General features: G+C 46.3%; 1 protein-coding gene across 1 annotated transcript in view; it reads right to left on the bottom strand.

Moving 5' to 3' along the window:
• Positions 1 to 26,429, bottom strand: part of PACC1 (proton activated chloride channel 1) — a 38,460-nt gene extending 12,031 nt beyond the window's left edge. Inside the window, exons 1-3 of the mRNA XM_045982104.1 lie at positions 26,269 to 26,429; positions 22,129 to 22,225; positions 457 to 666 (exon numbers count right to left, since the gene is read on the bottom strand). Coding sequence (XP_045838060.1) covers positions 457 to 666; positions 22,129 to 22,225; positions 26,269 to 26,304 — 343 coding nt within the window. The 5' untranslated portion in view covers positions 26,305 to 26,429. The remainder of the gene's footprint in view (positions 1 to 456; positions 667 to 22,128; positions 22,226 to 26,268) is intronic.
• Positions 26,430 to 26,691: the final 262 nt, after the last annotated feature.

The following is a 26,691-nucleotide window of genomic DNA, read 5'->3' as shown; positions in this document are numbered from 1 at the left end:
CAGCCACGTCTGGGTGGCTTTACCTCCCCTGCCACCCCTCACCCCCATTGCCCTTCATCACGAGCCTCGAGCTGGAGGCTAGACACATCCTCTCCAGGGAAGCCCTCTGCCTCCCTATACTCACCCCTGCTCCTGCTCATCCCCCTCCCAGAAAAACTCTCTTCTCATCTGTCAAGGCCGGACTCAAATCCGGCTCCGTGCAAAGCCTTCCCTGCCCACCCCAGTGACGCAGTGACCGCCCCCGGCCCCATCCACCCCTCCGCTCCGCACAGGACACGCTCTGCTGTGTACTGACAGCAGCTCCCTGGGCGTGTCCTCTACACCCAGACCGTGCCCGGGCTCCTCCGGCTGCCGCTGTCCAGCACGGTGGGGGAGGGCAAGGGGGGCTCCTCTGTAAGCCGGCGCCCCAGACCGGGGCCCCGGGGCCCCGCTGCCCGGCCGGGCCAGGCTCTCTACCTGGGGCGTCATAGCGATCCACCTCCTTGTAAGACACGGACATGACGGGGTGCTTGAGCTTCTCTCGGAAGTCTGTGATGGTCTGGTAGACCAGGAAGACGGCCACGGCCATGAGCAGCAGGTAGATGAGGATGAGCAGGACCGAGAAGACGTTCTTCAGGCAGGCCTTGCTGAAGCGGATGCTGCTGGAGGCGGACTCGCTGTCCAGGGCTGAACAGCAACACCACACGCGTGACCCGGAGCCCAGCGGCAGGTGCAGCCGGAGGCGGTCGGCGACCTCCCCGCCCTTCCCCTGCTTTACCCAGGAGGCGAGGTCATCCGCACCCTCAACCCTCCCAACCACCTCAGCCCCCTCCCCCAAACCGTAACCCGTGGCACATGTCGACATTCACTGGGCACTTTGGGCCAGAAAGGGGCCCCGAGCAGGAGACTGTTACTCTCTTTAACGTTTCTTTCCCGTCTGGAGGACAGAGTCACAACCCAACAGGGAAGCCGGCCCCAGCCGATCTTTCTGGCCTTCTCCCTCACTGCTCCGCTCCTCCAGCGCCTCCGGCTCCCGCCGGGCTAAATGACTTTCTGTTCCTCCGGGGTGCAGAGCCCCCCCTCGCCCCCCCCCATCTGCCCATCCCCGTGCTTGGCCTGAAGCCCTTTTCCTCCATGACTGACTCCTAACTCACACTTCAGGTTCTGGTTTAGAAACGCATCTCCTGGGCGCCTGGGTGGCTCAGTCGGTTAAGCGGCTGCCTTCAGCTCAGGTCATGATCCCAGCGTCCTGGGATCAAGTCCCACATCGGGCTCCTTGCTCCGCAGGGAGCCTGCTTCTCCCTCTGCCTCTGCCTGCCACTCTGCCTGCCTGTACTCTCTCTATCTCTCTGACAAATAAATAAGTAAAATCTTAAAAAAAAAAAAAAAGAAACGCATCTCCTCGAGGAAGCCTTCCCCCACCCATACACTGGATGGAGGGCCCCTTTGCCAGTGCTCCCAGGGCACAGCAGGTGTCTTCTCTCATCACTCTGCGACCTCACTGTCCGTCTGCACGTCCTCCCACCTTCCTCGTCTGAGAACTCCAAGGGGGCAGAGCCAGTCCTGCCCACGCTGAACCACAAGCCCCTCCCAGCGTGCCTGGCAGAGAGCAGCAGCAGGCGTGGCTATGGTAAGTGACTCAGCGGCTGAGGAGAGGCGTCCCCACGCCATCCCCACAGCACGGCTCAGCCGCTCCTGCCTGCTCCCAGGCCGTCCCCAGCCTTGATCCTGCTCTGCTACGGACTAAATTATGCGTCCGCCCAACAACCTGATACACCGAACCCTAATCCTCAGTGTGACTGCCCTTGGAAATAGGGCCTTTAAGGAGATCATGAAGGTTAAATGAGGGCATCATGGTGGGGCCTGGATCCAACAGGACTAGTGTCCTCATGAGAAAGACGAAGGGACACCAGGGACATATATACACAGAGAAAAAGCCCCATGAGGACACAGGGAGATGGCCATGTGTGAGCCAAGGAGAGGGGCCTCATGAGAAACCAAAACTTGGCCAGCATCTTGATCTTTGATTTCCAATCTCTAGAACTGAGAAAAAAAAAATGTTGTGTAAGCCGCCCAGCCTGGGGTTCTCTGGCACAGTACCCCCAAGCCGACTGAGACATTCCCGTGGTGTTCTCTCTGCATCATCTCTCCTCGTCCGTTGAAAACGGAGCTCCCAGGGGAAAAAGCCCGAGTCCCCGTAGTGGCTGAGCCCAAGGCCGAGGAGAAGTGTGAACATAAGTCCAAAAAGGTATGTGCTTGGCTTCTGGCTTCCACCAATGACGGAGCAGCTTGGTCACACCTCTCCTACAGACAGCAGCTACAAAATTTGGACAAAATACTTAAAAATTATGGGAGGGCACTGGAGAATGGTCAAAAGCAGACAGAAGTGAGAAAAGTCGACCCTGGAAGGAAAGAAAATGAACCTGACCACATTTATAAATTCGCATGTTCTGCCGAGTGGCAGTGGGCAGAGTTCAGGGCTGGCAGAGCAGTCGGAAAGTTAAGGGGAACTCTGAAAGGGATGGGGAGGGTGAACCCCCAATTCTGCAATAAAATATGTTCAAATTCTTGGCTGGACACCCCAAGGGGCCCAAGAGGAAAAGCAGCAGGTGGAAACATAAAAAAGTGAGTGGAGATTTCAGTGGCTGCTAGTAGAGGGAAGCCAGGAGTCTGGAACTTGAGTCTCATGACATTAACTGCCTGCTAAGAACAAAAGTCCCTCAGAGGGTTGTAACAGAATCCAGAACCTCCATAATGTACCATTATCATGTTTTCTGTTGAATCAGAAATCAATAGACATGCAAAGAAACAAGAAAACATGACCCAAACTCAATGGAAAAAGTAGTCTATAGAAATCAAAGCCAACTTGGTGAGGGTTGCTGGAGGGGAGGGGAGGTGGGAGGGATGGGGTGGCTGGGGGATGGGCACTGGGGAGGGTCTGTGCTATGGTGAGTGCTGTGAATGGTGTAAGACTGATGACTCACAGACCTGTACCCCTGAAACAAATAATACATTATATGTTAATTAAAAAAAAAAGAAAAAAATCATGTAAAAAAAAAAAAGGAAAAAGAAAAAGAAATCAAGGCCAAGATGACCCAGATGTCGCCATCAGCAGACAGGCACTTCAAGACTTAAAGGAAAATATATAGATAAGGAATGGACAAAGGGGAAATAGAGAAACAGAAACTGTAAAAAAGAACCAGGGGCACCTGTGTGGCTCAGTCACTTAAGCCTCTGCCTTCAGCTCAGGTCATGATCTCAGCGTCCTCAGATCAAGACCCACATGGACTTCCTGCCCAACGGGGAGCCTGTTTCTCTCTCTCCCTCTGCCCCTGCCCCCGCCTCATGTTCTCTCGCTCTGTCTCTCTCTCTCTCTCAAATAAATATTTTTTTAAACAAAGAACAAAATAGAAATTCTAAAGCTAGAAAATAATAAAATGAAATGAAAAATTCCCTGCACTGTCTTAATAGCAAAGGCAGAAAAAAAGTGCAGTTGAAGTTAAATGAACAAAAGTTAACCAATTAAAAAAAAAAAAGACTGAAGGAAATACTGAACAGAGCCTATCTAGATGACTGTGGGACAATATTCCGCAGTCTAACAACATCTACTGAAGAGAGAAAATGGGTTACAAAGAGTATTTGAAAAAATAATGGCCCAAACTTCCCAAAACTGGAGGAAAAAAACATCAATTTGCAGATCCTAGAAGCTCTGTGTATGTCAAGCAGAATAAATAAGAAACCGCTCCTAGGCAAGTCATAGTCAAACTACAAATGCAAAGAGAAAAAAAATCTTGAAAGCAGCTAGGAAAAAAAAAAGACAAATTACATACAGGATATCTAACGACAGATAACTTTTGATCACAAATAATGGAGGCCAAAGACAACGGAACATCTTTAAAGGGCTGGAAGAAAAAAAATTCTGTCAACCCTGAATTAAATTCCGGCAAAACTAACTTTCAAAAAATGAAAGTAAAATAAAGATATTTTCAAACATAAAAGCTGAGAGAATTCGCCAACAGATCTGCACCACGATGCACGTTAAAGAAATTCTGAGAGCCAAAGGGAACTAACACTAGATAAATTTCAAACATACAGGAAGGAATAAAGGTCACTGAAATGCTAAACACGTGGGTAAATATAAAAAGCTGCTTATGTATTTTTAAAACATAAGACTATCTAGAGCAAAAGTTATACAATATCATAAGGTTTATAAGTTGCGCGAGGGCAACCCCTTCAGGTCCCCTCCCTCCTTGGGAGCTCTGTACTACCGCTTTTGCAATCGCTCAAGAAATAACTCAATAAACTTTGCTTCGCTGCCCCCCCCCCAAAAAAAGGCTGCATGAAAGAAATATGGAGAAACAAAAAAATACACGAGACAAACAGAAAACAGTAAACTGGCGGAACCAAATCAAACCATATGAAAAGTTACATTAAATGTAAACAGCCTAGGGGAGGATCCGAGATGGCAACATAGGAAGACCTTGAACTCCGGTCCTCCCACGGTCACGTCAATTCTACCACCAGGTCTAGAACAATTCCTCCTGAAGAACTGACGGCTGATTGAGCAGCTTCTGTACAACAAAAGACAGAGTCGCTGGCACCCCTCCCTGACACAGCAGACTGGAGTACAGGGGGATAGCACTGAAGGACCCTCAAGCAGGTTCACCTATCCTGGGGCACAGAAATAAAAGCTGTGGTTTAGGGGCGCCTGGGTGGCTCAGTGGGTTAAAGCCTCTGCCTTCGGCTCAGGTCATGATCCCAGGGTCCTGGGATAGAGCCCCGCATCAGGTTCTCTGCTCAGCGGGGAGCCTGCTTCCTCCTCTCTCTGCCTGCCTCTCTGCTTACATGTGATCTCTGTCAAATAAATAAAAATAAAATCCTTAAAAAAAAAAATAGATGGTTTAAAAAAGCTGTGGTTTAAAAGGCTTAAATGACTAAAAGTGAAGGAAACCCATTCACTAACCCTCGAGCCTCTGACAAACTGGGACGGGGGCCGGGGGGATTCCAAGGATTTTCTCTGGGGTCAGAGGTGTGGGGGAGCACCGCCGCTTATGTTGCCCCTCCACTTTGGTAGCACAGATGGGAGCAGAGGCTAGACGCTGGAGCCCACCTACCGCCTCAGTGAGCTTCAGGCCCCCAGCCCAAACCAGCTCTAGCCATATTCCCAAGGTGCCCCCCAACCCACGCCTGCTCAAGCACCATGTGGCCCCAGCATGGCACACCCCAGTCCTCCATCCCATCCTCACTGCCAACTTCAGTGTTCCCTGCCGGGATGCTTCCTGCAGAGAACACCCAAGGACCCCAAGCTGGCACCCAGTACAGCTCTGGTCAGCCAGCCAAAGCTACACACGGGCAGGCACACACAGTCTGCGCAGGTAAGTTCCTACATGACGGCTACTCTTTCAAAACAGGGAGAGGTAGCTGTTTCACCCAATTCATGAAAACACAGAAGATCAAGAAAAATGAGGAGACATATAAACATGCTCCAAACAAAAGTACAAGATGAATCTTCAGAAAAAGAACTAAACAAAACAGAGATAAGCAAACTGCCTAGTAACAGTCATAAAGACGCTCACAGGACATAGAGAGGAGCAAAGAAGCTGAGTGAGAAAGTCAACAGAGATAGGAAATGTAAAAAAGAACCAACCAGAGTTGAAGAATACAATAACTGAGATGAAAAATACAGGAGAGGATATCAACAGCACTTTAGCAGATTCAGAAGGGATCAGCAATCCAGAAGAAAAGATAATGGAAAGTACCCACTGAACAGCAAAAAGAAAAAAAGAATTTTAAAATTTTAAAAATTGAGGATGGGTTATCCACAGATGAATGGACAAAGAAGATGTGGTGTACACACACACACACACACACACACGCACACGGGAATACTACTCAGCCATCAAAAAATGAAATCTTGACACTTGGAATGACATGGATGGAACTAGAGGGTATTATGCTAAAAGAAATAAGTCAATCAGAGAAAGGCAATTATCACATGACCTCACTCTTATGTGGAATTTAAGAAACATAACAAGATCACCGGGGAAGGGAAGGAAAAATAAAAAAAAGACAAAATCAGAAAGGGAGACAAACTATGGGACTCAATCATAGGAAAGAAACTGAAGGTTGCTGGAGGGGAAGGGAGTGAGAAGATGGGGTAACGGGGTGATGGACATCAAGGACGGCATGTGATGTAATGAGCACTAGATATTATGTAAAACTGATGAATCACTAACCTCTACCTCTGAAACTAATAATATGCTATATATTAGTCAATAGATTTAAATTTAAAAACTGGGATATAGCTGTCGTAATATTAAAAATCTTAATTTTGAAAATATTAAAAATCTTAAGTGAAAAAAAAATTGAGGCTGGGTTACATGACCTCTGAGAAAACTTCAAGTGTACTAACATTTGCATTATGGAGGTCCCAGAAGAAGACAGAGAAAAGGGGCAGAAAACTTATTTGAAGAAATAATAGCTGAAAAGTTCTCTAACCTGGATAAAGAAAGAGATATCCAGAGAGTCCTAAATAAGATGAATTCAATGAAGTCCACAAAAGACATAGTAATTAAAATGTCAAGGATTAAAGATAAAGAGAGGGGCACCTGGGTGGCCCAGTGGGTTAAGCCTCTGCCTTCAACTCAGGTCATGATCTCAGGGTCCTGGGATCGAGTGACATCGGGCTCTCTGCTAAACTGGGAACCTGTTTCCCCACCCCACCCCCACTTGCCTCTCTGCCCACTTGTGATCTCTGTCAAATAAATAAATAAATAAAATCTTTAAAAAGAAAAGATCAAGAGAGAATCTTACTTTTTATTTTATTTACTTATTTGATAGAGACAGAGAGAGCACAAGCAGGAAGGTGGGGGAGAGGGAGAAGCAAGACTCAATCCCAGGACCCCAGGATCATGACCCGAGCCGATGGCAAACACATAACCAGCTGAGCCACTCAGGTGCCCCAAAGAGAGAATCTTAAAAGCAGCAAGTTAAAAAAGCAAAAAAATTACTAACAAGGGAAATCCCATTTGGCTACCAGCTGATTTTTCAGCAGAAACATTGCAGTGCCATGATATATTCAAAGTGTTGAAAGAAAAAACCTGCTACCAAGAAAACTCTACGTAGCAAGGTTATTATTCAGAATTGCAGGAGAGAGAGTTTCCCAGACAAACAAAATTTAAAGTTTGTCACCACTAACCTGGCCATTAAAAGGACTTCTTTAAGCAGAGCAGAACATAATCAGAAGATTATGAAAGGAAAAAATGTCGTGGGTGAAATTAAATATATATATATTTATATATATAAATAAATATATAGTAAAGATAGTAGACCAATCACCTAGAAAGCTAGTATAAAGGTTAAAAGACAAAAGTAGTAAAATCAATTGTATCTAAAACATTAGTGAAGAAAGCCACAAAATAGAAAGATGTAAATTATGATATCATATACATAAAAACAGGGGGAGTAAAAACTTAGTGCTTTTAGAATGTGTTCGAACTTAAACCATCATCAACTTAATATAGGTTGCTATATACTTAAGATATTATATATGAACCTCATGGTTACCACAAACGAAAAAATCTGAAATAAAAACACAAAAAATAGAGAGAAAGGAATGCAAACATAACACCAGAGAAAGTCATCAATCACAAGAGAAGAGAGCAAGAGAAGAAGGAACAGAAAAGAACTAAAACAACAACCAGAACACAATAAATAAGATGGCAATAAGTACATGGCTATCAAAACTTTAAATGTAAGCAGTCTAAATTCTCCAATCAAAAGACTGAATGGATAAAGAAACAAGACCCATCTAAATGCTGCCTACAATAGACTCATCTGAGACCTAAAAACACATAGACTGAAAGTGAATGGATGGTAAAAACATTTACTGTGCAAATGAAAGAAGAAAAACAAACAAACAAAAACAAAAATCAAAAAAGCCCCCAAAACTGGAGTACCAATACTTATATCAGACAAAAATCAGAACTTTAAAACAGAGACTGTGGCAAGAGACAAAGAAGGGCATTACATAATGATAAAGTAATCCAACAAAAAGATATAATAATTGTAAATATCTATGCCCAACACTGGAGTATCTAAATGCATGAAGCAAATATTAACAAACAAAAAGAGAGAAATTGATGGTAATATAGTGATAGTAGGGCATCTTAACACCCCACTTACACCAATGGATAGATCGTCTAGGCAGAAAATCAAAATCAATAAGGAAACAGTGTCTTCAAACAACATATTAGACCAGATAGACTTAACATATATATATAAAACATTCCATCTGAAATCAACAGAATACACATTCTTTTCAAGCACACACAGAGCATTATCCAGAAAGGATCATCTTCAGTCACAAAATAAGTCTCAATAAATTTAAGAAGACTGGAATCAAATCAAATATCTTTTCTGACCACAAACTGTATGAAACTAGAGATCGATTACAAGGAAAAAAAAAACTAGAAAAAAGCAGAAACACATGTAGGCTAAACAACATGCTACTAAACAACAAATCAGTGAATGAAGAAATCAAAGGAATATTAAAAAAAAAAACCTGGAAACAAATGAAAATGGAAATACAATAGTTCAAAAATCTTTGGGATGCAGCAAAGGCAGTTTTAAGAGAGAAATTTATAGCAATACAGGTCTACCTCAAGACACAAGAAAAATCTCAATCTAACCTTACACCTAAAGAAACTAGAAAAGGAGGAACAAACAAAGCCCAAAGTTAGTAAAAGGAAGGAAATAATAAAGATCAGAGCAGATATAAATAAAATAGAAACTAAAAAATAAAAATAGAAAAGAATCATGAAACCAAGAGCTGGTTCTTTAAAGGATAAACAAAGTTGACAAAACTTGAGCCAGACTCATCAAGAAAAAAAGAGTGAGAACTCAAAGAATAAAATCAGAAATGAAAGAGAAATTAAAACTAATACAGAAATAAAAAGGATTATAAAAGACTACTACAAAAAATTATACACCAACAAATTGGACAATATAGAAGAAATAAATTCCGAGAAATATATAATCTTCTAAGACTGAATTAGGAAGAAATCAAAAATCTGAAGAGATTTCTGTTCAGAATACCCTGACACAAAAACAAAAGACACTACCAAAAAAAGAAAATGACAGGCCAATATTCTTGACGAACATAGATACAAAAATACTCAACAAAATATTAGCAAATCAAATTCAACAATACATTAAAAAGTTCACTGACCAAGATCAAGTGGAATTTTTTCTAGAGGGATTTATGCACGGATGGGTCAATATCTGCAAAGAAATCAATGGGATACACCACATTAACAAAATGAAAGCTAAAAACCATATGATCATCCCAGTAGACACAGCAAAAGCATCTGACAAAATTCAACATCCATTCATGATTAAAAAAAAAAGTCTCAACAAAGGGTCAGAGGGAATATACCTCAACATAATAAAGACTATATATGACAAACCCACAACTAACATCATACTCAAGAATGAAAAACTAAAAGCTCTTCCTCTAAGATCAGAAACAACACAAGATGACCATTCTTGCCATTTTTATTCAACACAGAAATAGAAGTCCTAGCCGCAGCAATCAGACAAGAACTAAAAACCATACAAATTAGAAAGGAAGAAGTGAAACTGTCACTTTTCGCAGATAACATGATACTATATATGCAAACCCTAAAGACACCACTAAAAACCATTAGAACTAATAAATGAATTCAGTAAATTTGTACGATACAAAGTTAACATACAGAAACCTGTTGCATTTCTATATACTATACACAAAGTAACAGAAAGTGAAATTAAGAAAGCAATCCCATTTATGATTGCATCAAAAAGAATAAAATACCCAGAATAAATTTAACCATTGAAGTGAAAGATAAGAAAGTGAAAGACCAGAAAACTATAAGACACTGTTGAAAGAAATTGAAGGTAACACCAAAAAATGAAAAGATACTACACTCATGGATTGGAAGAATGAATATTGTTAAAATGTCCATATTACCCAAAGCAATCTACAGATCCAATGAATCCCTCTTAAAATGCCAATAGTATTTTTCATAGAGCTGGAACAAATAATACTAAAATCTGTATGGAACCAAGAAAGACTGCAAATAGCCAAAGCAATCTTGGAGAAAGAACAAAATTAGAAGTATCAAAATCCCAGATTCCAAGCTATACTATAAAACTATAGTAATCAAAACTGTAAGGCACTGGCACAAAACAGACAACAGGTCAACAGAACAGAGTAGGTAGCCCAGAAATGAACCCATGTTTACATATGGTCAATTAGTCTACAACAAACGAGGGAAGAATATATAATGGGGAAAGACAGTCTCTTCAATAAATGGTGTTGAGAAAACTGGACATCTACGTGCAAAAAATAAAACTGGACCACTTTCTTATACCATACAACTTACATTGTACACAAAAGTACACTCGAAATAAAGACCTAAATGTAAGACCGGAAACTATAAAACTCCTAAAGGAAAACACTGTCAGTAATCTCTTGGACACTGGCCTTAGCAAACATTTTTCTGGACCAGTCTCCTTATGCAAGGGAAACAAAAGCAAAAGCAAACTATTGGGACTACATCAAACTAAAAACATTCACATAGCAAAGGAAACCATCAACAAAATGAAAAGGCAACCTACTAAATGATATATCATTTGCAAATGATATATCCAACAAAGGATTAATATCCAAAATATATAAAGAATGCATTCGACTCATGTATCATCCCCCAAAAATCAGATTTAAAAAATGGCAGAAGATCTGAAAAACAATTTTCCAAAGAAGACACCCAGATGGCCAACAGACACATGAAAAGATGCTCAACATCACTAATCATCAGGGAAATGCAAATCAAAACCACAATAAGATGGCTACTACCAACGAGACAAGAAATAAGTGTTGGCAAGGATGTGGAGAAAAAGGAACCCTCATGTACTGTTGGTGGGAAAGTAAGCTGATGCAGCCACTATGGAAAACGGTATGGCGGGTCCTTAAAAACTGAAAAATGTAACTACCATTCCACTATTGGGTATTTACACAAAGAAAACAAAAACACTAATTCAGAGAGATATGTGCACGCCAATGTCTACTGCAGCACTATTTACAATAGTCAAGATACAAAAACAACCCAAGTATCCAGCAACAGAGGAATGGATAAAGAAGATATGGACTACTACTCAGTCATAAAAAAAAGAATGAAATCTTGCCATTCACAACAACATGGATGGACCCTATTATGCTAAGTGAAATTAAGTCAGACAGAAAAAGACAAATACTAGATGATTTCACTTATATGCAGAATCTAAAAAACAAAACAAACAGAAACAGACTCATAAATACAGAGAACAAGGTGGAGGTTGTCAGAGGAGAGAATGGTGAAGAGTGATAGGTAAAAGAGAACTAAAAAGACAAAACAGAACAAAAAAGGAACTAAGAGATTCAAAATTCAAGCCTTCCTGGCAGCAAGCTTCCCACAAGAACATGTCCCTTGCAGAGGACCTCCTCTATGCCTCCCTGGAGGGAGAGAAAAGGAAGCATAAGCAGCAGTGCCTGGTGCAGAGCTCTAATTCCTATTTCATGGATGGGAAATGCTCAGGATCCCATAAAACCACTGCCATCTGTAACCATGCACAAGCACAGCAGTTTCGTGTGCTGGCTGTCCTGTGCGAACCTATAAGGAAGAAAAGCAAAGCTTCCAGGAGGATGCTCCTTCAGACAGAAGCTTACTAAAAGCAACCTAAATCAAAGTGAGTGGAAAACCATACACATATTTTAAATAAAAATAAAAAAAGATACAAACTTCCAGTTTTTTTTTAAATGTTCACATTTTTTGCAATTACGTGTCATTTTTTTATTTTTAAAAGATTTTATTTTATTTATTTGACAGAGAGAAATCACAAGAGAGGCAGGCAGAGAGAGAGGGAGAAGCAGGCTCCCCGCTGAGCAGAGAGCCCAATGTGGGACTCGATCCCAGGACCCTGAGATCATGACCTGAGCTGAAGGCAGCGGCTTAACCCACTGAGCCACCCAGGCACCCCCAAACTTCCAGTTTTAAAGTAAGTTCTGGGGATGAAAAGTACAGAGTAGAGAATATAGTCAATAATTTTGTGCTGATTTTATGTGGTGACGAATGGAAATTTATTGTGGTGAGTACTGTGTACTACACACAATTCTTGAATCACCATTTTGAAATCTGGAACTAATGTACTGGTCTATAAGTAAATTATACTTCAACTTAAAACACGTAAATGGATTAAACATTCCAATTAGAAGGCAGGGACTGTCAGCCTAGATTAAAACAGGACCTAACAATATGCTCCCTATAAAAAATGGACTTTAAACCCAAAGATATAAGAGTATTTTTGCTTATAATTATTTCATTTTCTTTTATTTAAAAGCACAAAAGCACAGGGGCACCTGGGTGGCTCAGTCAGTTAAGTGTCTGCCTTTGGCTCAGGTCATGATCGCAGGGTCCTGAAATCAAGCCCCAAGGTGGGATCCCTGATCAGTGGGGAGCCTGCTTCTCCCTCTGCCGCCACTCCCCCTACTTGTGCTCTCTGACAAAGAAATGAAATCTAAAAACAACAACAACAACAAAAACCACCACCATCAGCACAGAACTATCAAAGGGTCTTAGGTTAGAGAAAAGTCCTTCATTCTATTCTTCTATGAACTTGAATCAAACACCAAATCTATGTGCAAGACTCTGTACTAGGGGCTTCAAGGAGATGCCAAGAGAGGATGACTGACAATCTGTGCTAAAAGTGCCACAGAACTCAGAAGGACAAGAGGATATAAACTGCGAGATTTCCTTTGCTTAATGTGAAGTACCGGTGTGGGGAGAAGGGCAGAGATCAGCAAAGGCTCTGCAGAGGTCACACAGCCCTGTGCCCAAAGTACTAGAAGGACCCTGATGAAGAAATAAGTTGGTATTCATTATTCATTTATTTTCTAAACTGCAAGTCCAGATATCCAGCCAAGGGGTCAAAAGCACGAGCTTTAGTGTCAGAGATTTGGGCTCCAGTTCTGCTCCTGACAACCCCAAGACCCAGGACAACTTACTAAGGTCTCCTATGCCTCACCTTCTTCACGTGAAAAGGAAATAATCATTTCAGTTTTATAGGATGTCTAAAAGGAATGAGAACGTTGCAAAATGCATTACACAGAGTGCCTGCTTAATGCATTCATGTTACTAGAGAAATGGAATGTGCCCTCTACTCCTTAAAAAACAAAGCCTTCACTGATAAAAATAGCAAAAACGAAGACCACAGCACTACCATTTCTTAATAATGATAAATTAAGGGGGGAAAAATGCCAAAATAAAATGGAAAGGCAGAATACAGTATCTTTCATGTAGCAGGCAGGTAATGTCTCCATGCCTGTTAGATGGGTGAATGACCCGAATGACAGAGGAACAAAGTCTTGCAGGGCTAGCTAGCTACCTTCCACCTGCAGGAGAAGAGCCGTGCATCCCAGGCTCGTGAAACTATAAAGCAACTGGAGTCCCTTGCTATTCGTGGCCAAATATTTCAGAAAGTTTCTACATTACATGGAAGTCTAACTCCATGAAATGTAAGTTCCCAGAAGTGTCTACGAGGTTCCTTCAGGCAGTAAAGAACAGGGTAGGGGAGGCAATGGATGTTGACAGCCACAAAGAGAAGTGAGGAACCAGGAAGCCCGAAGGAAGCCCCTGGGGCGCTGAGCGGGAGCCACCATGGAAGGTGGCAGCTCTCGTTCTCCAACAGGATTTAAAGCAAGACTCTTTCGATCTGTGTCTCTGATTTGACCTTTACTGCTTATTATTAGGGACGTGTCAACGTCTGCTTCCTGGTGGCTCTGCCAGCTGCTCGCTCTCCGTGCTTCTCTAGGACTGCGCTCCACTGTACCAGCAAAGTCCCCCCTCCCAGAGAGTATCCGGGATAAGGGAAATTGTCACACACATCACGGGACCCTGTTGTCCTTCATTCCCTGCCTAGAGGTGGCTTCCCTTAGCTCAGGTGCTGATTCCTGATCAGCCCCACATAGCTGGGCTGCAGAGTCGCAAGGCCCAAAGTGTAGTGGTCTGTGTACACACGGACCTACCCCAGCTCTTCTGCCTGGAAAGCACTCCCACCTCTTGCGGCCCATGTGGGACCACAGATTTTTTTTTTTTAAGTAACCGCGACACCTGACACAGCACTTGAACTCATGACCCTGGGGGTCAGGAGTTGCATGCTCTACTGACAGAGCCAGCCAGGTGCCTCTCGCAGGTTCACTTCAAAACATTATAAAGAGGGGCACCTGGGTGGCTCAGCGGGTTAAAGCCTCTGCCTTTGGCTCAGGTCATGATCTCAGGGTCCTGGGATCGAGTCCCACATCCGGCTCTCTGCTCATCAGGGAGCCTGCTTCCTCCTCTCTCTCTGCCTTCCTCTCTGCCTACTTGTGATATCTGTCAAATAAATAAATAAAATCTTAAAAAAAAAAAAAAAAGAAATTATAAAGAACATTTTCTCGCACCAGGGCCTCTGAATTGCAGTAGCAACAGGGACCAGCTTTCGACATTCAAACGAGGTTTGAAAAAAATCCCAAGACAAAACTGAAGGAACTCTAAGTATAACATCTGAATAGAATTTTTAAGAGTTGGCAGGGACCTAAAGGGCCACGTGGTCCAAACCCACCCTCTGTGCAGTGATCCAGGTCCCAGCGTCTATAACGGGCAAAGAATGAGAGCCCCGAGGTCCCGACTCCTAGCACAGCAACGAACATGAGATCTGATTGAAAGAATATAACTTCTTGACAAGTAGAAGCTCAGGACTTTTTCAGGTCCACTGTCTATTTCCTCTTGGCTAAGCCACAAATCAAGAGGAATAGAAACAGGCAACTGTGGGCAGCTACTCACTCTATGAGAAGCCACATAAACATGATTTTAAATGTTGCACTTTCATGATGCCTTTGGTTAGGGAAAGAGGTGAATCCCCCTCTACAACTTCTTGAAAATTCTTTAAAAAACGAACTTAAGACAGAAAAAGATCACATGACAATTCGCATCACTTGGATTTCTTTGGTAGAGCTAGTTGGACAGATTACTCTCGTGGGAACACTGTCCAAGAGGCTCCTCTGTTTCAAAGAAGCCAAGGGGAGCCCCTCTCCTGGCCTTTTCTTGATCCACAAATCGACATGAAGGGAAATAAAAACTGTGAAACTACGTTTCATCCACACACGCCGCACTCCAATTCTGCAATAAGACACCATTCCATCTTACCAGTTTAAAAAAAAAAAAAAAGGTGCTGGGCATTTGTCAAAATGTCCTGTGCACTCTGCAGTTGGAAAAACCAAACATTGGCTTTTCTAGGGCAAGCTGGATGAAGGTGTTTTAAAAGTATACATTTTTTTTTTTTTTAAGATTTTATTTGACCGAGAGAGAGAGGGATCACAAGTAGGCAGAGAAGCAGGTGGCAGGGAGGGTGCGGGTGGGAAGCAGGCTCCCCACCAAGCAGAGAGTCTGATGTGGGGCTCCATCCCAGGACCCTGAGATCATGACCTGGGCCGAAGGCAGAGGCTTGACCCACTGAGCCACCCAGGCGCCCCAAAAGTATACATCTTTTATATGAACGCAAACTCATGACAGTAGACAGTCAAAAATAATGCACAAGACTTTCTTGGGAAAGGTAATCCAGGAGTTTTACAAAACCCGTGACAGCACTGCTTCCAAAACCGAGACTTGCCCCAGAATGTAAGGGGAGATATGTGGTGAGTAATTCAACTTCTGAAAACACAGTGGGATCTTTATTCCCAGGAAGAGGGAACTGGTTGTCCACTGTAATCCTGCAAAACTCTACCTTGCAAACAGCACGGGGCCAAGATGCATTCCGAATGCAAAGAAGGAATGAGTGGTCTCCTTTTTTTTTTCCTTTTTAGTGATGTGGTAGGTTTGCTGTTTTGGTGGGGTTTCTGAGATATGATTTACACGCCATAAAATTTACCCCTTTGAAGTGAATATATTTCGTGTTTAGTATACTCACAAGCTGTGCAGCCATCACCACTGGGTAATTAGCAGAATGTTTTCATTCCCCGGACAGAAACTCCATACCGCTCCTCCACTCCTCCTTGTCCCTGGTGACCAACAACCTGGTTCCTGTCTCTATGGACTTGCCTATTCTGGATAGTTCGATGGAATCACTCACTCGACATGTGACCTTTTGTGTCTGACTTCTCTCACCTAACGTCGATCTTCAAAATTTACCCATGACATAGCACATATTGGTTCTTCATTCCTTTTTATTGCCAAATAATATTCCATTGTGTGAATATACCATTTTATTTAACCATTCATCACTTGAAGGACCTTTGGGTTGCTTCCATTTTTTGGCTCTTGTGAGTACTGTTGCTCTGAGCATTCATGTGCGAGTTTTTGTGTGGACATGAGTTTTCACTTCCCCCGGATATATACCTAGAAGTGGAATTGCAGGGTCAGATGGTAACTCTGTATTTCAGCTTTCAGGAACTGCCAGACTGTTTTCCCCATAGCACACGCCGTGGCACTCCAATGCTCAAACACCAATACATCTTACCATTAAAAAAATCTTCACCATTTTACATTTCCACCAACAATCTATGGGGGTCCTATTTTCTCTACTTCTCCACCAAAACTTGTCCATCTGATTGACCGTAGCCATCCTCACAGGCGTAAAGATTATACAACCAAACACAACTCCCTGTGGTGTAGATCTGCATTTCCCTGACGACAGTGGACACTGAGTGTCTTTTCATGTGCTTATCAGTCTCTGTGTTGGAGAAATATTATTCAGATTCTCTGCCCATTTTTTTTTTTTGTTTGGGCTGTCCTTTTATTATTGGATCATAAATTTCTTTCTATAGTCTAAATACAGGTCCCTTATCAGACATGTGATTTGAAAAGTTCTCTCATCCTGCGGGCTGTCTTTTCACTTTCTTGGTAGTGTCTTTTAACACATTTAAGTTTTTCATTTTGAGGAGATCCAATATATTTTTTCCTTCGGTTGCTGATCTTTGTCAATGCTATTAATATACAGTTGTTTCCATGGAGAACTGACTGTAATGACTAACAAGCCAAGTGTCTTCCTCAATCTTATTTCAACTGTGATATAATAAACTGCTTATTCAGTTAACATGTCTGCTCTCATTTCTCCCTTTGGAGAGAGTAAGTGGTTGGGATTCCCCTGATGGAGAGGAAACGGATTGAGGCTCTCAGATGACGGACCCGAGTTACTTACGTCGGAGAGTAAAACGGGGAATGTAATCCGGAACGCTTGGTGCTTCGCCTGCGCCTGCGCCGCCCAGTGCCGGCAGGCTCCGCGTCCCAGGACTGGCCTGCTGTCCTGGGGCTCCCCCCTCGAGGCCCTCCATCAGGCTCCAGCTCCCCCCACTCTCCTGATCCCCAAACGTGGCCATTCCTCGAGGCTCAGTCTCCACAGCTCCCTCTGCACATGGCCCCAGGCTTCCTTCAAGGCTCCCACTTAATGTGCCAGTGCTCAGCTGTGCCTCGGGGCCCCGTCAGCCCAGACACACCGCGCCTGCCGGGGCTTCATGTGTCTGCGGCACAAGAGCGCCTTCTCTTGGGGCGCCTGGGTGGCTCAGTGGATTAAGCCGCTGCCTTCGGCTCGGGTCATGATCTCAGGGTCCTGGGATCGAGCCCCGCATCGGGCTCTCTGCTCTGCAGGGAGCCTGCTTCCCTCTCTCTCTCTGCCTGCTTCTCTGCCTACTTGTGATCTCTCTCTCTGTCAAATAAATAAATAAAATCTTTAAAAAAAAAAAAAAAAAAAAGAGCGCCTTCTCTTCGAGTTACTCACCCCTCCGGACTGAAATAGGTCTACGTTCGCCCACTCGCAGGCCGCAGAGCGGCCTCAGACCTCAGAGTCTTCTTTGAGTCTCCCTTTTCCCGCTCCTCGAGGCAGCCCGCCACGCCAGCCGCTGAGCCAGCCCAGTGGCACCGCTTACCCCGCTTACCGGTCTGCTCCGATCCCATTAACTACGCCCCCTCCGTAAAGGCTAAACCCTGCCACACAAAGCCCTCCCTAATGGACTCAATCTGTCCTTCCGCCTCATCTGCTTCTAGTTCTCTCGCCAACCCACCCCTGCAACCACACCCCGCTACCCAGTTTCCAACGCGCCCTGTTTTTACCCCGAGCTCTCCATGGTTGCCGGTGCCATCCCTCCTCCTCCCTGGCCAGCCCCTTCTTTTCCGCCTAAGGAGGACAGAAGCCACCAGCCGTTGGGTGCTTTTGTGTGCCCGGACTGTGCAGGGCAATCGCCCTTCCTCCGGGTAATCCCACTTCCTTCACTAAGGAAGCCCCCTTCTGTTCACTTCTGAAGCCCCATTTCTGTTCCTACCATTTCCTTGACCCTCAATCATTCATCCCAATTGCTCAGATGACATACATTCCTGTTCCAAACCCCCGCGTCCCCCTCCTGAGGTACAAATACAAATACTGAGCACCCACAATGGACCAGGCGCTCTGCGAAGTAAGCGTCAGAGTTACAATGAAATGGGGAAGACGGCGTTCTGGGAGCGCCTCACAGAAGCACTCCCAGGGGCAGGTCCAAAGGGTTGATAACAACTCATTAGAGAATTATATTCAAGGAGTGCCTGGGTGACTTAGTTAAGAGTCTGACTCTTGATTTTGGCTCAGGTCATGGTCTCAGGGTCGTGAGATCGGCATCTGGCTCTGCGCTTCGCAAGGAGTCTGCTTGAGGGTTCTCGCTCTCCCTCTCCCTCTGCCCTGCCCCTGGCTTGTGCTCACTCACTCTCTCTAAAATAAATAAATAAATCTTAAAAAGAAAAAATATATATACACTCAATAAGTATGCCTTTCCACTGTGCTAAATTTAAATTCTACAAAGGAAAAGTACCAAGTGCCAGGAAAGCACCCAACGGGGAGAAAAGGCCCTCATTAGGTTGTTCAGGACAGGCTCTATACAAGGACAGATAAGTTCCTCTGCGGGGAACCTGCCTTCTCTCTCTAGATGTCCTGAGTTCCTGAAAGTGGACCCTGCCTCATTTGCCCTCTTTGTAGTTTTAGCACACGGAGTAACAGGTGAAGGAATCCAGGAGTGACTCTGGTGGAGGAAGGGGAGAATCTGGGAGCAGAAAAGCATCTCATCTAGAAACTGAGCCAGAGTCAGGACACCCCGGCAGGCAGCCCTGGGTTCAAATCCTAGCCCTGCCACTCAGAAACTCTGAGAATATTACTTAACCTCTCCCTGCCTCCAGACTAACCAGCTTCCCCGCAGAGTGGCCGTGATGGTTCTGTGTAAGCACAAACACAAAGCCCTGTGCAGGCCCAGTACGTGAAGGCACCCAGGAAATAAATGGTAGCTACTGTCCTCAGTACCATTGGTTGAACTATTGTTCAAGGCTCAAAGACTGGAAACGAGCTCCGAGAATTGGCTCTCAGGTCATCAAGTTCATCAAGCTCAGGCCGACTCACTACTGAGACTTCTGAGTCTGGATCTTCTACGGTCTACGAAGGAGATGCACCCAGAAGGGTCCGCCAAAAGTACAGGAGGCTCTTGCCAGGCCCTGGAACTACCCCAGATTTACTCTGCTTGAGGTCCACCTTCCTGCTCACACTGACTTCAGGATTTAAGGCCCCGGGAATCGGAGGCAAAAGAGAAGCCAAGGCCAAAGGTCATCACGAACACTTCCCAGTCTGCAGGGCACTTATCTCTAAGAGGAAACACAAAAGAACTCTTCATCTTTCCAAGTCTGGCCTGTCTCCTCTTTGTCTGGCCATCTCCATCCATCCTCTTCCGACCGGGGGCCAGAGGGCAGAGAGCAGGGTGTGCAGCAGGCAGAATGAGTCCAAAGCCTCATTCTTGGCACTATCAACAGCTCAATTGACATGGCCAAGAGAAACTGAGGCAGCAGGTGGGTTGAGAGCTGCTACTCACCTGACTTTAAGACAAGGAGATTTTCCTCGGTTCTCTGGGTGAGCCCAACACCACCACAGGGCTCTTAAACACGGAGGCGGTGGCAGACGATAAGATATGAGAAAGACTCAACTGGCCACGGGAGGCTTTGAAGATGGAAAAAGGGCCATGAGCCAAGAAATGTGAGCAGCCCCTAGAAGCTCAAAAAGGCACCGAAATGGATTTTCCCTTAGAGCTTCCAGAAAAGAACGCAGTCCTGCTGAAACCTTAATTTTAGCCCAGTGAGACCCATTTTGGACTTCTCCCCTCCAGAGTTGTAAGATAATACATCTGTGTTGCTTTCAGCCACTAACTTTGTGGTAACTCGTTATAGAGACAACAGAAACTAATATACAGAGCTAACGCAGATAAATATGGATGTGCCGTTCTCTCCCTGGGGCTTGAGGGCTTCAGAGGCAGTGCCGAGAGCCAGAGTCGGGGCAGACATGCTACTACCTTTTACGCAAGAGGCTTTAATAAAAGGAGGCTTAAAATACTTCTTAAAAGGCACTGGTGTGGTAGAAAGAGTCTGAAGTCAGACAGAGCTTGATCCAGTCTGTTTATCAGCCCAGGGATCTTTCCATACTTTCCTTAACTCCCCTGGGCCTCGGGTCCTCATCCATGAAAATCAGGATGACCACCTCCCTGGGGGTGAAAGCTATGAGAATTCAATGGGGCAACGGGGAGGACAGAGCTTGGCTCCGAGAAAGCAGTCAGGAAAGAGCTCCTCCTCCGGTCTCCTCCCTTCTACAGTCTTGTGAGGATGAAGCACGACCACAGAAGATCCCATCTCAATCCTCTCCCCCATAAATGCAAGCATCACGAGGAGCAGAAGTCCACCTCCTTCAATCCACCCGAGAAGCTGGGAGTTCGGCTGAGGCTCCATTCACTCATTCATTTATTCAACAAACGTTTCTTGCATGGCCAGGGCCAAAGTGGTGAGGGAAACGGACCGGTGTCTACCTTCACGGAGCTTACGCGCTGGCAGCAGCGACGGTCACCAAGTGCCCGGCAAACAAATCCCCCGTCCCATTAGGGACGGCTCCAACGGAGAGGTGTGCAGGCCGCAAGGGACAGGGTTGGAGGGTGGAAGTGATTCAGCCAGGAGGTCAGAAAGCCTTGTAGAGAACAGTGGATGCGCTGAGAGCTGAAGAACGATTAGCATTAACTAGACGACAGACCGAAGACCCTTCCAGGCAGAGGACTAAAACGATGAAAACACCAGAGGGTGGAAGGGAGCGAGGCCTAAGTAAAAGAAGGCCAGCGTGGCTGACGGCAGAGGAAAAGGGGAAGAAGGGAAGGAAGGGGAAGAAAATGACTCTGATTCAGCTGGATGGGTGGCGGGTTCCATTCCCCGAAACAGGAAATACCGGAAGAGGGCCACGCTGGGAGCGGGGAGATCATGAGGTCAGTTTGGGGTTTAGGGTATCTTTGGGACAATCAAGCAGAGCTACCGGGGGGCATGTGGATATATTGGAGAAGTAAGTCTGGAGCGGCTAGTACGCTCTGGGCTAAGAGTATGAACGTGGCCCCGTGTGCGAGCAAAGCAGGGATGGAAGCAGGGAGGCTGGCCTGGGTGAGCCTGCCCTCCACAGCGACATGGGGGCCTCTGACCAACACTTTACACCCAAGAGCTGGAAGGAGACTGCGAAGGCGGCTGGAGGGAGCGAGCGGTCTGGGAAGTCAAGTGTTACACAGGTCGTCACATAAGGGAGCAGAACGTATCCAGGAGGGAGTCCGTAAGACTCCCTAGGACGCGGCCTGACAAATGGGACCCTGCTTGCCCAGCTGGGTGACAATCGTGGGGAGACCTGATGTTCAGGAGGTGAGGCCTATATTCTCGTAAAGGGCCCTAGGACGTGACTCCGATACTAAGAGGCTCCACTAACTGTCTCCTAGGGAAAAACAAACAGAAGAGCAGAGATCACTGTTTCCAACGGCCTGGCCTCAGGAAGTGGCTCGCAACAGAGCACAGAAAAGAGCAGACACTGGCCCGGATACATCCTCCGTCCCCAGGCTGGTTAAATATGGATAGCTCTCGAACCGGGGCAATACTGGAGACCTGACACCGGGCCGCGCGGCAGCAGGGCTCCTCCTCTTCCGCAGGTACCCAGCTGGCAAGGTGCCAGGGCTGGGGCCTCTGGCTGCGGCAACGGCAGAGCACCCCTTGCCAGCCCTTCCGCCCCAGCGCTCAGCCCACTTACCTGGTAAGACTCCTGGACCTTGGACTCCGTCTGTCTCCTTTTCCTGCTCGTCCGTCCGCTCTGAGTTCTCAACCACCTGATCCAACTCCTCACTCAGCTGGAGGGGGAACAAAGAGGGCAAATCGGTCAGCTGCATCAGCCCTGCTAGGGAGGACTAGAATGAGAAAGCAGAAAGTGCCTCTCGATGGTCACACACACACACACACACACAATCACATGTTGCAGGGTGTGCTATACCAGTTCTACAGATGAGGACACCGAGGCCCGGGAAAGTCACGTAACTTCCTGTGTATCGGTTTCCCGGGGCTGCTCTAACAAAGCACCAAAGACTGTATGGCTCAAAAGAACAGAAGGTGAGTCCCTCAGAGTCCCAGAAACCAAAAATCTGAAGGTGTTGGCAGGGCTGATTCCTTCTGAGGGCTATGAGGAAGAATCTTTTCCATGGTGCTCTCCTAGCTTCTGGTAGTGGTGGGCAAGCCTCGGTGTTCTTGGCCTGTAAGGCATCTCATCTCCAATCTCCACCTTCATCTTCACAAGGAGTCTCTGGGTGTCTCTGTGTCTCCACATGGTCATCTTCTTATAAGGACGCCATATTGGATCAGGGCCCACCCTACTCCAGGATGACCTCTTCGTAACTAATTACATCTGCAATGACCCTATTTCCAAATAAGGTCAGTTTCTGAGGTACTAGGGGTTCACACTCTCCACACATCTTTTTGAAGGAGACTTTTTTTTTTTTAAGATTTTATTTATTTGACAGACAGAGGTCACAAGTAGGCAGAGAGGCAGGCAGAGAGAGAGGAAGGGAAGCAGGCTCCCTGCTGAGCAGAAAGCCTGATGTGGAACTCGATCCCAGGACCCTGAGATCATGACCTGAGCCGAAGGCAGAGGCTTTAACCCACTGAGCCACCCAGGCACCCCTCCACACATCTTTTTGGAGGGGCATAATTCAACCACAACACTTTCCATGGCCACAGAGCCAAAAGTCAAATCCAAGTTGGTCTAGTTCCAAAGCCTATAATCTTAACGGCTTCCCAGAGGAGGAGGAGGAGGAAACACAGCTAAGAGTCTGCTAAGAGACAGGAGGAAACAGTGAAGTTGGTGTCAGAGCTCTCCAGGACTCTGGCTCATGTCTACACACTCCGACTGCAAATGGCAGAACGAAATGGAGAGGGCAGTCCGTCCCAGAAACAGATGCTGATTAACAGCCTGGCAGCTGGTAACGTCAATCTCCCCTCACCGTGTTCTCACCTGGCAAATGGGGGAAGTGCCACTGAGAGTGGTAAGGGGCAAAAAGGACACAATGATAACACAATTCTGGAAGCAATGAGGAGGAAGAGGGCAAGAGAGATCAAGACCAGAACTTAGAGGGCTTATCACTGAATTAAGAGGGAGGGGAAGGGGATAGCTTTCCTAAGTATTTTCTTTGGTTCACAGTGTCAAGACTTAAGGTCTCAAAACATTTTCACTAAAAATTAATCTCCAGGAGACTTGGATTAAAAGAAAACTCTCATGTATCTACTGGTCTTCAATCTCTTTTTTTATTGTAGTTTTAAGTAGCCTCTACACCCAACATGCAGCTTGAACTTACAACCCCAGTATCAAGAGTCAAATGATCTACCCACTGAGCCAGCCAAGTGCCTCTATCGTCCTTTCTATGCCTCCACTCCTGCCCCTTAGAACCAGATAAAACCTTCAGTTTGAAGACCTCTAAGGTCACAAGAAAACCAGCATGTGGGAGAGGACTAGGAGGCTGGAGAAGACGCCATGAGATACGGGTCGTGGGAGCACAGAGCAAGAGGTCCCAAGACTCCTGCTGGCCAAAGAGAAAGAAGGATGTTAGTTCTGAGAAGGCCCAGAGTTCTGTGTTCCAGGTCTTATCCAGGTTCAGCCTAACCCAGTTCCCTTCTTGACTACCTACAGCCCTAATGAGTCCACTCCTTGCCTGGCCCATCCCCAAAGCCAAAATCCCCCTTCAACAAAGCAGTTCAACTCAGAGCTAGGTCTGCTCTCAGAATGATCCAGGCAGGACTAGTGCAGGCCACTCTCTGGGAGGCCTCCTTCTGAACAAAGCAAGAGACAGGGACTTCAAAATGAGCCACTGAAGAAGGTAAGGGGAAGGGTCCTTTCGGTGTCTCCCACCTTGGGGTGCCCCCAAAAGGAAAGTGACTCTACCTTTGGTCTTGCCCCTAAAAGCAGGACAACTGCCTATATTTTAATAACCATTTTAGGAGCCCTGCTGGGAAAGGCGATACTGCAGGTTATGTACAGACAGTGAAGGACATGGTCCTACAAACCAGGATCCCAAAGCTCCCTCGAAGCAGGAGCTGCCCACGCTCTAGTGACAAGAGCCATCATTCACTGAGGGGTCTCTCCCTGCCAAGAGCTGAGCTAAGCACATTCCGTATACCAGCTCATTGGTAGAGGAGATAAAGCCTATCGCTACCCTCCTTTGCAAATGAAGAAACCCGAAGCTCAGAGAAGTTAAGTGACTTGACAAATGGCCAGAAGCAGGGCCAGGTTAGAAACACAGGCTTTCTGACTTGAAAGTAGTATTTATTCACTACGCTCTACTCCCTATAAACCTGAAAACTTTCAGAGGAAAGACACAACTCATTCCTGAGAATTCCCTCACTGTCTAGGGTATAGAATCTAGAGACCACAGAACCCACAGCACTGGGTTAAAATTCATCTGGCTCCTTTTGGATAAAGGAGATGGTAAGAGAAATATAGAAATTTGTCCCAAAGTCAGATTCCAGACCAGGTCCTATACTAAAAAATAGCAAGCCTTAGGCAAATCTCATCGACTTTCAACTCAGCTTCCCCTTGCACCATAGGGCTAAGCCATCTGCTTGATCCACACAGGATCATTTACAAAGCGAGGAATGCACACCAACAGTGGTCAGTATTGATCAAGACAACAGGAAGTACATAGGAGAAGGGCAGGCAGAATGCTAGACTGATCTGGGAAGTCAGTCTCCATGGAGCACTTAGGACTAAAGATCCCTCCTTGAATAATGGGGGGGATGGTGGAATTTCAACCAATGGAGTTTCAGAGACAGTTAAAGAAAAAGAAACTGTGTGAGAAAGCGGAAAAGGGACAGGAAAGCAGGTGCACCTTTGTAAAGAGTGAGTTTCCGGTGTGGTTAGAATATAGGTGGGGGAAATGATCATTGAAGATATGACTCTGAGCAGTGCTTTGAAAGCTGCTAAGAAGTCTGGACTTGGGTAGTTCAAGAGCAGCATCAGGTTGTTAGTAAAAAGGGATGTTGTGGGATCAAGGCAGGGCCTCAAAAGGAACCTGCACAGCATGGGAGACACCAAAGGGAGAGCTGGTAACACAGCATCTCACGCAGTTGGCCAGAGGAGACACAGGGACACAAACTTGAGGACTGAAGATGTGGAACTGACTGAACTCGCAAGTGAGGGGACCACCGTGCCGGGCACGGGAGAGGATGATCCCCAGAGATGACCAGGATATAGGACCTAAGAGGAGGAGAAGAGCAGTTCACTAGCTCCGGGGAGTCGCGAGGTGTGAGGGAAAGCTGGAATCGCAGCTCAGGACAAACAAGAAAGAGACAAAGAGCTGGAAAGTGATAGTTAAAGTAGTGGGAGGAGATGAGACAGTTAAGAAAAACCGAGCTCGGCGAGAAGCACCTTTGCAAAGTTAGGCGGGCCTCCAAACAAGGCATAATTATCCCTGTCATTTACACCTGCAAGGGGCCACGAGGCCTTGGGCTTGCAGAGGGGCTAATGCCTCCCGCACATCCGTTCTAGCTGGGAGGAGGGCGCCTGTGCCGCCACTTGTTGCAGAGATCAGCCGAGGTCAAGGCCCGCCCGCGCGCAGCTGCCTGGGTCCGACTCCGCTTTAATCATTCACCTGCCGGCTACCCGTCGCGGCTCCTCTGGGGCCCCGGCTCCATCCCGCGCCGACGGCAACCGGAGGAGCCTCGGCGTCCCGCTTCCTTCCTGCCCCGCCGCTCCTCCGCACGCGGGGACCCCCTCCCCCGCCGCACTCCTCGAAAAGCGCACTCGAGCCACCGGGACGCACCCCGCACCCCACCCGCCCGGACGCGGGGACCCCGCTCGGATGCCCCACGGGAAACTTTGCTTCCGCCCCCGCCCCCAGCTGCCATGTACCTCCTGGTAGGATGTGGAAAGCTCCTGCCGGATCATGGCACTGACCCGAGCTGAGGGACACCTGAGACCGCTACCGCTCGGGAGCAGCGGCGGCCGAGGACTGCAGCCGCCGCACTTCAAGCTGCCGGCTCCGCGGGGCGAAACCGGTTCGGAGGTGCGGCCCCGAGACCAGGCGGGGCGGCACTGGGCGCATGCGCCTCGCTCCCGCTGGTGCCGCGGAAGGGTCACTGGGAAATGTAGTTCTGGGCAGAGGCATCTCTCAGCAACTCTGGAACAGGCAAAACCTGCGCGCTACTCAAAGCCACGTTTAAGCCAGGCGTTAGACTCACGTGCTCTTTTCATCTCCCATTTCCTCTGTATGTTGGAAGAGGAGGGACGGAGAAAATGAGTGGAAAGTGGAATAAAGAGGTCAGGTCAGATGAA

This window comes from Meles meles, chromosome 17, assembly GCF_922984935.1.
Source record: "Meles meles chromosome 17, mMelMel3.1 paternal haplotype, whole genome shotgun sequence".
Lineage (NCBI taxonomy): Eukaryota > Metazoa > Chordata > Mammalia > Carnivora > Mustelidae > Meles > Meles meles.
This window is presented reverse-complemented; position numbering and strand designations above follow the sequence as displayed.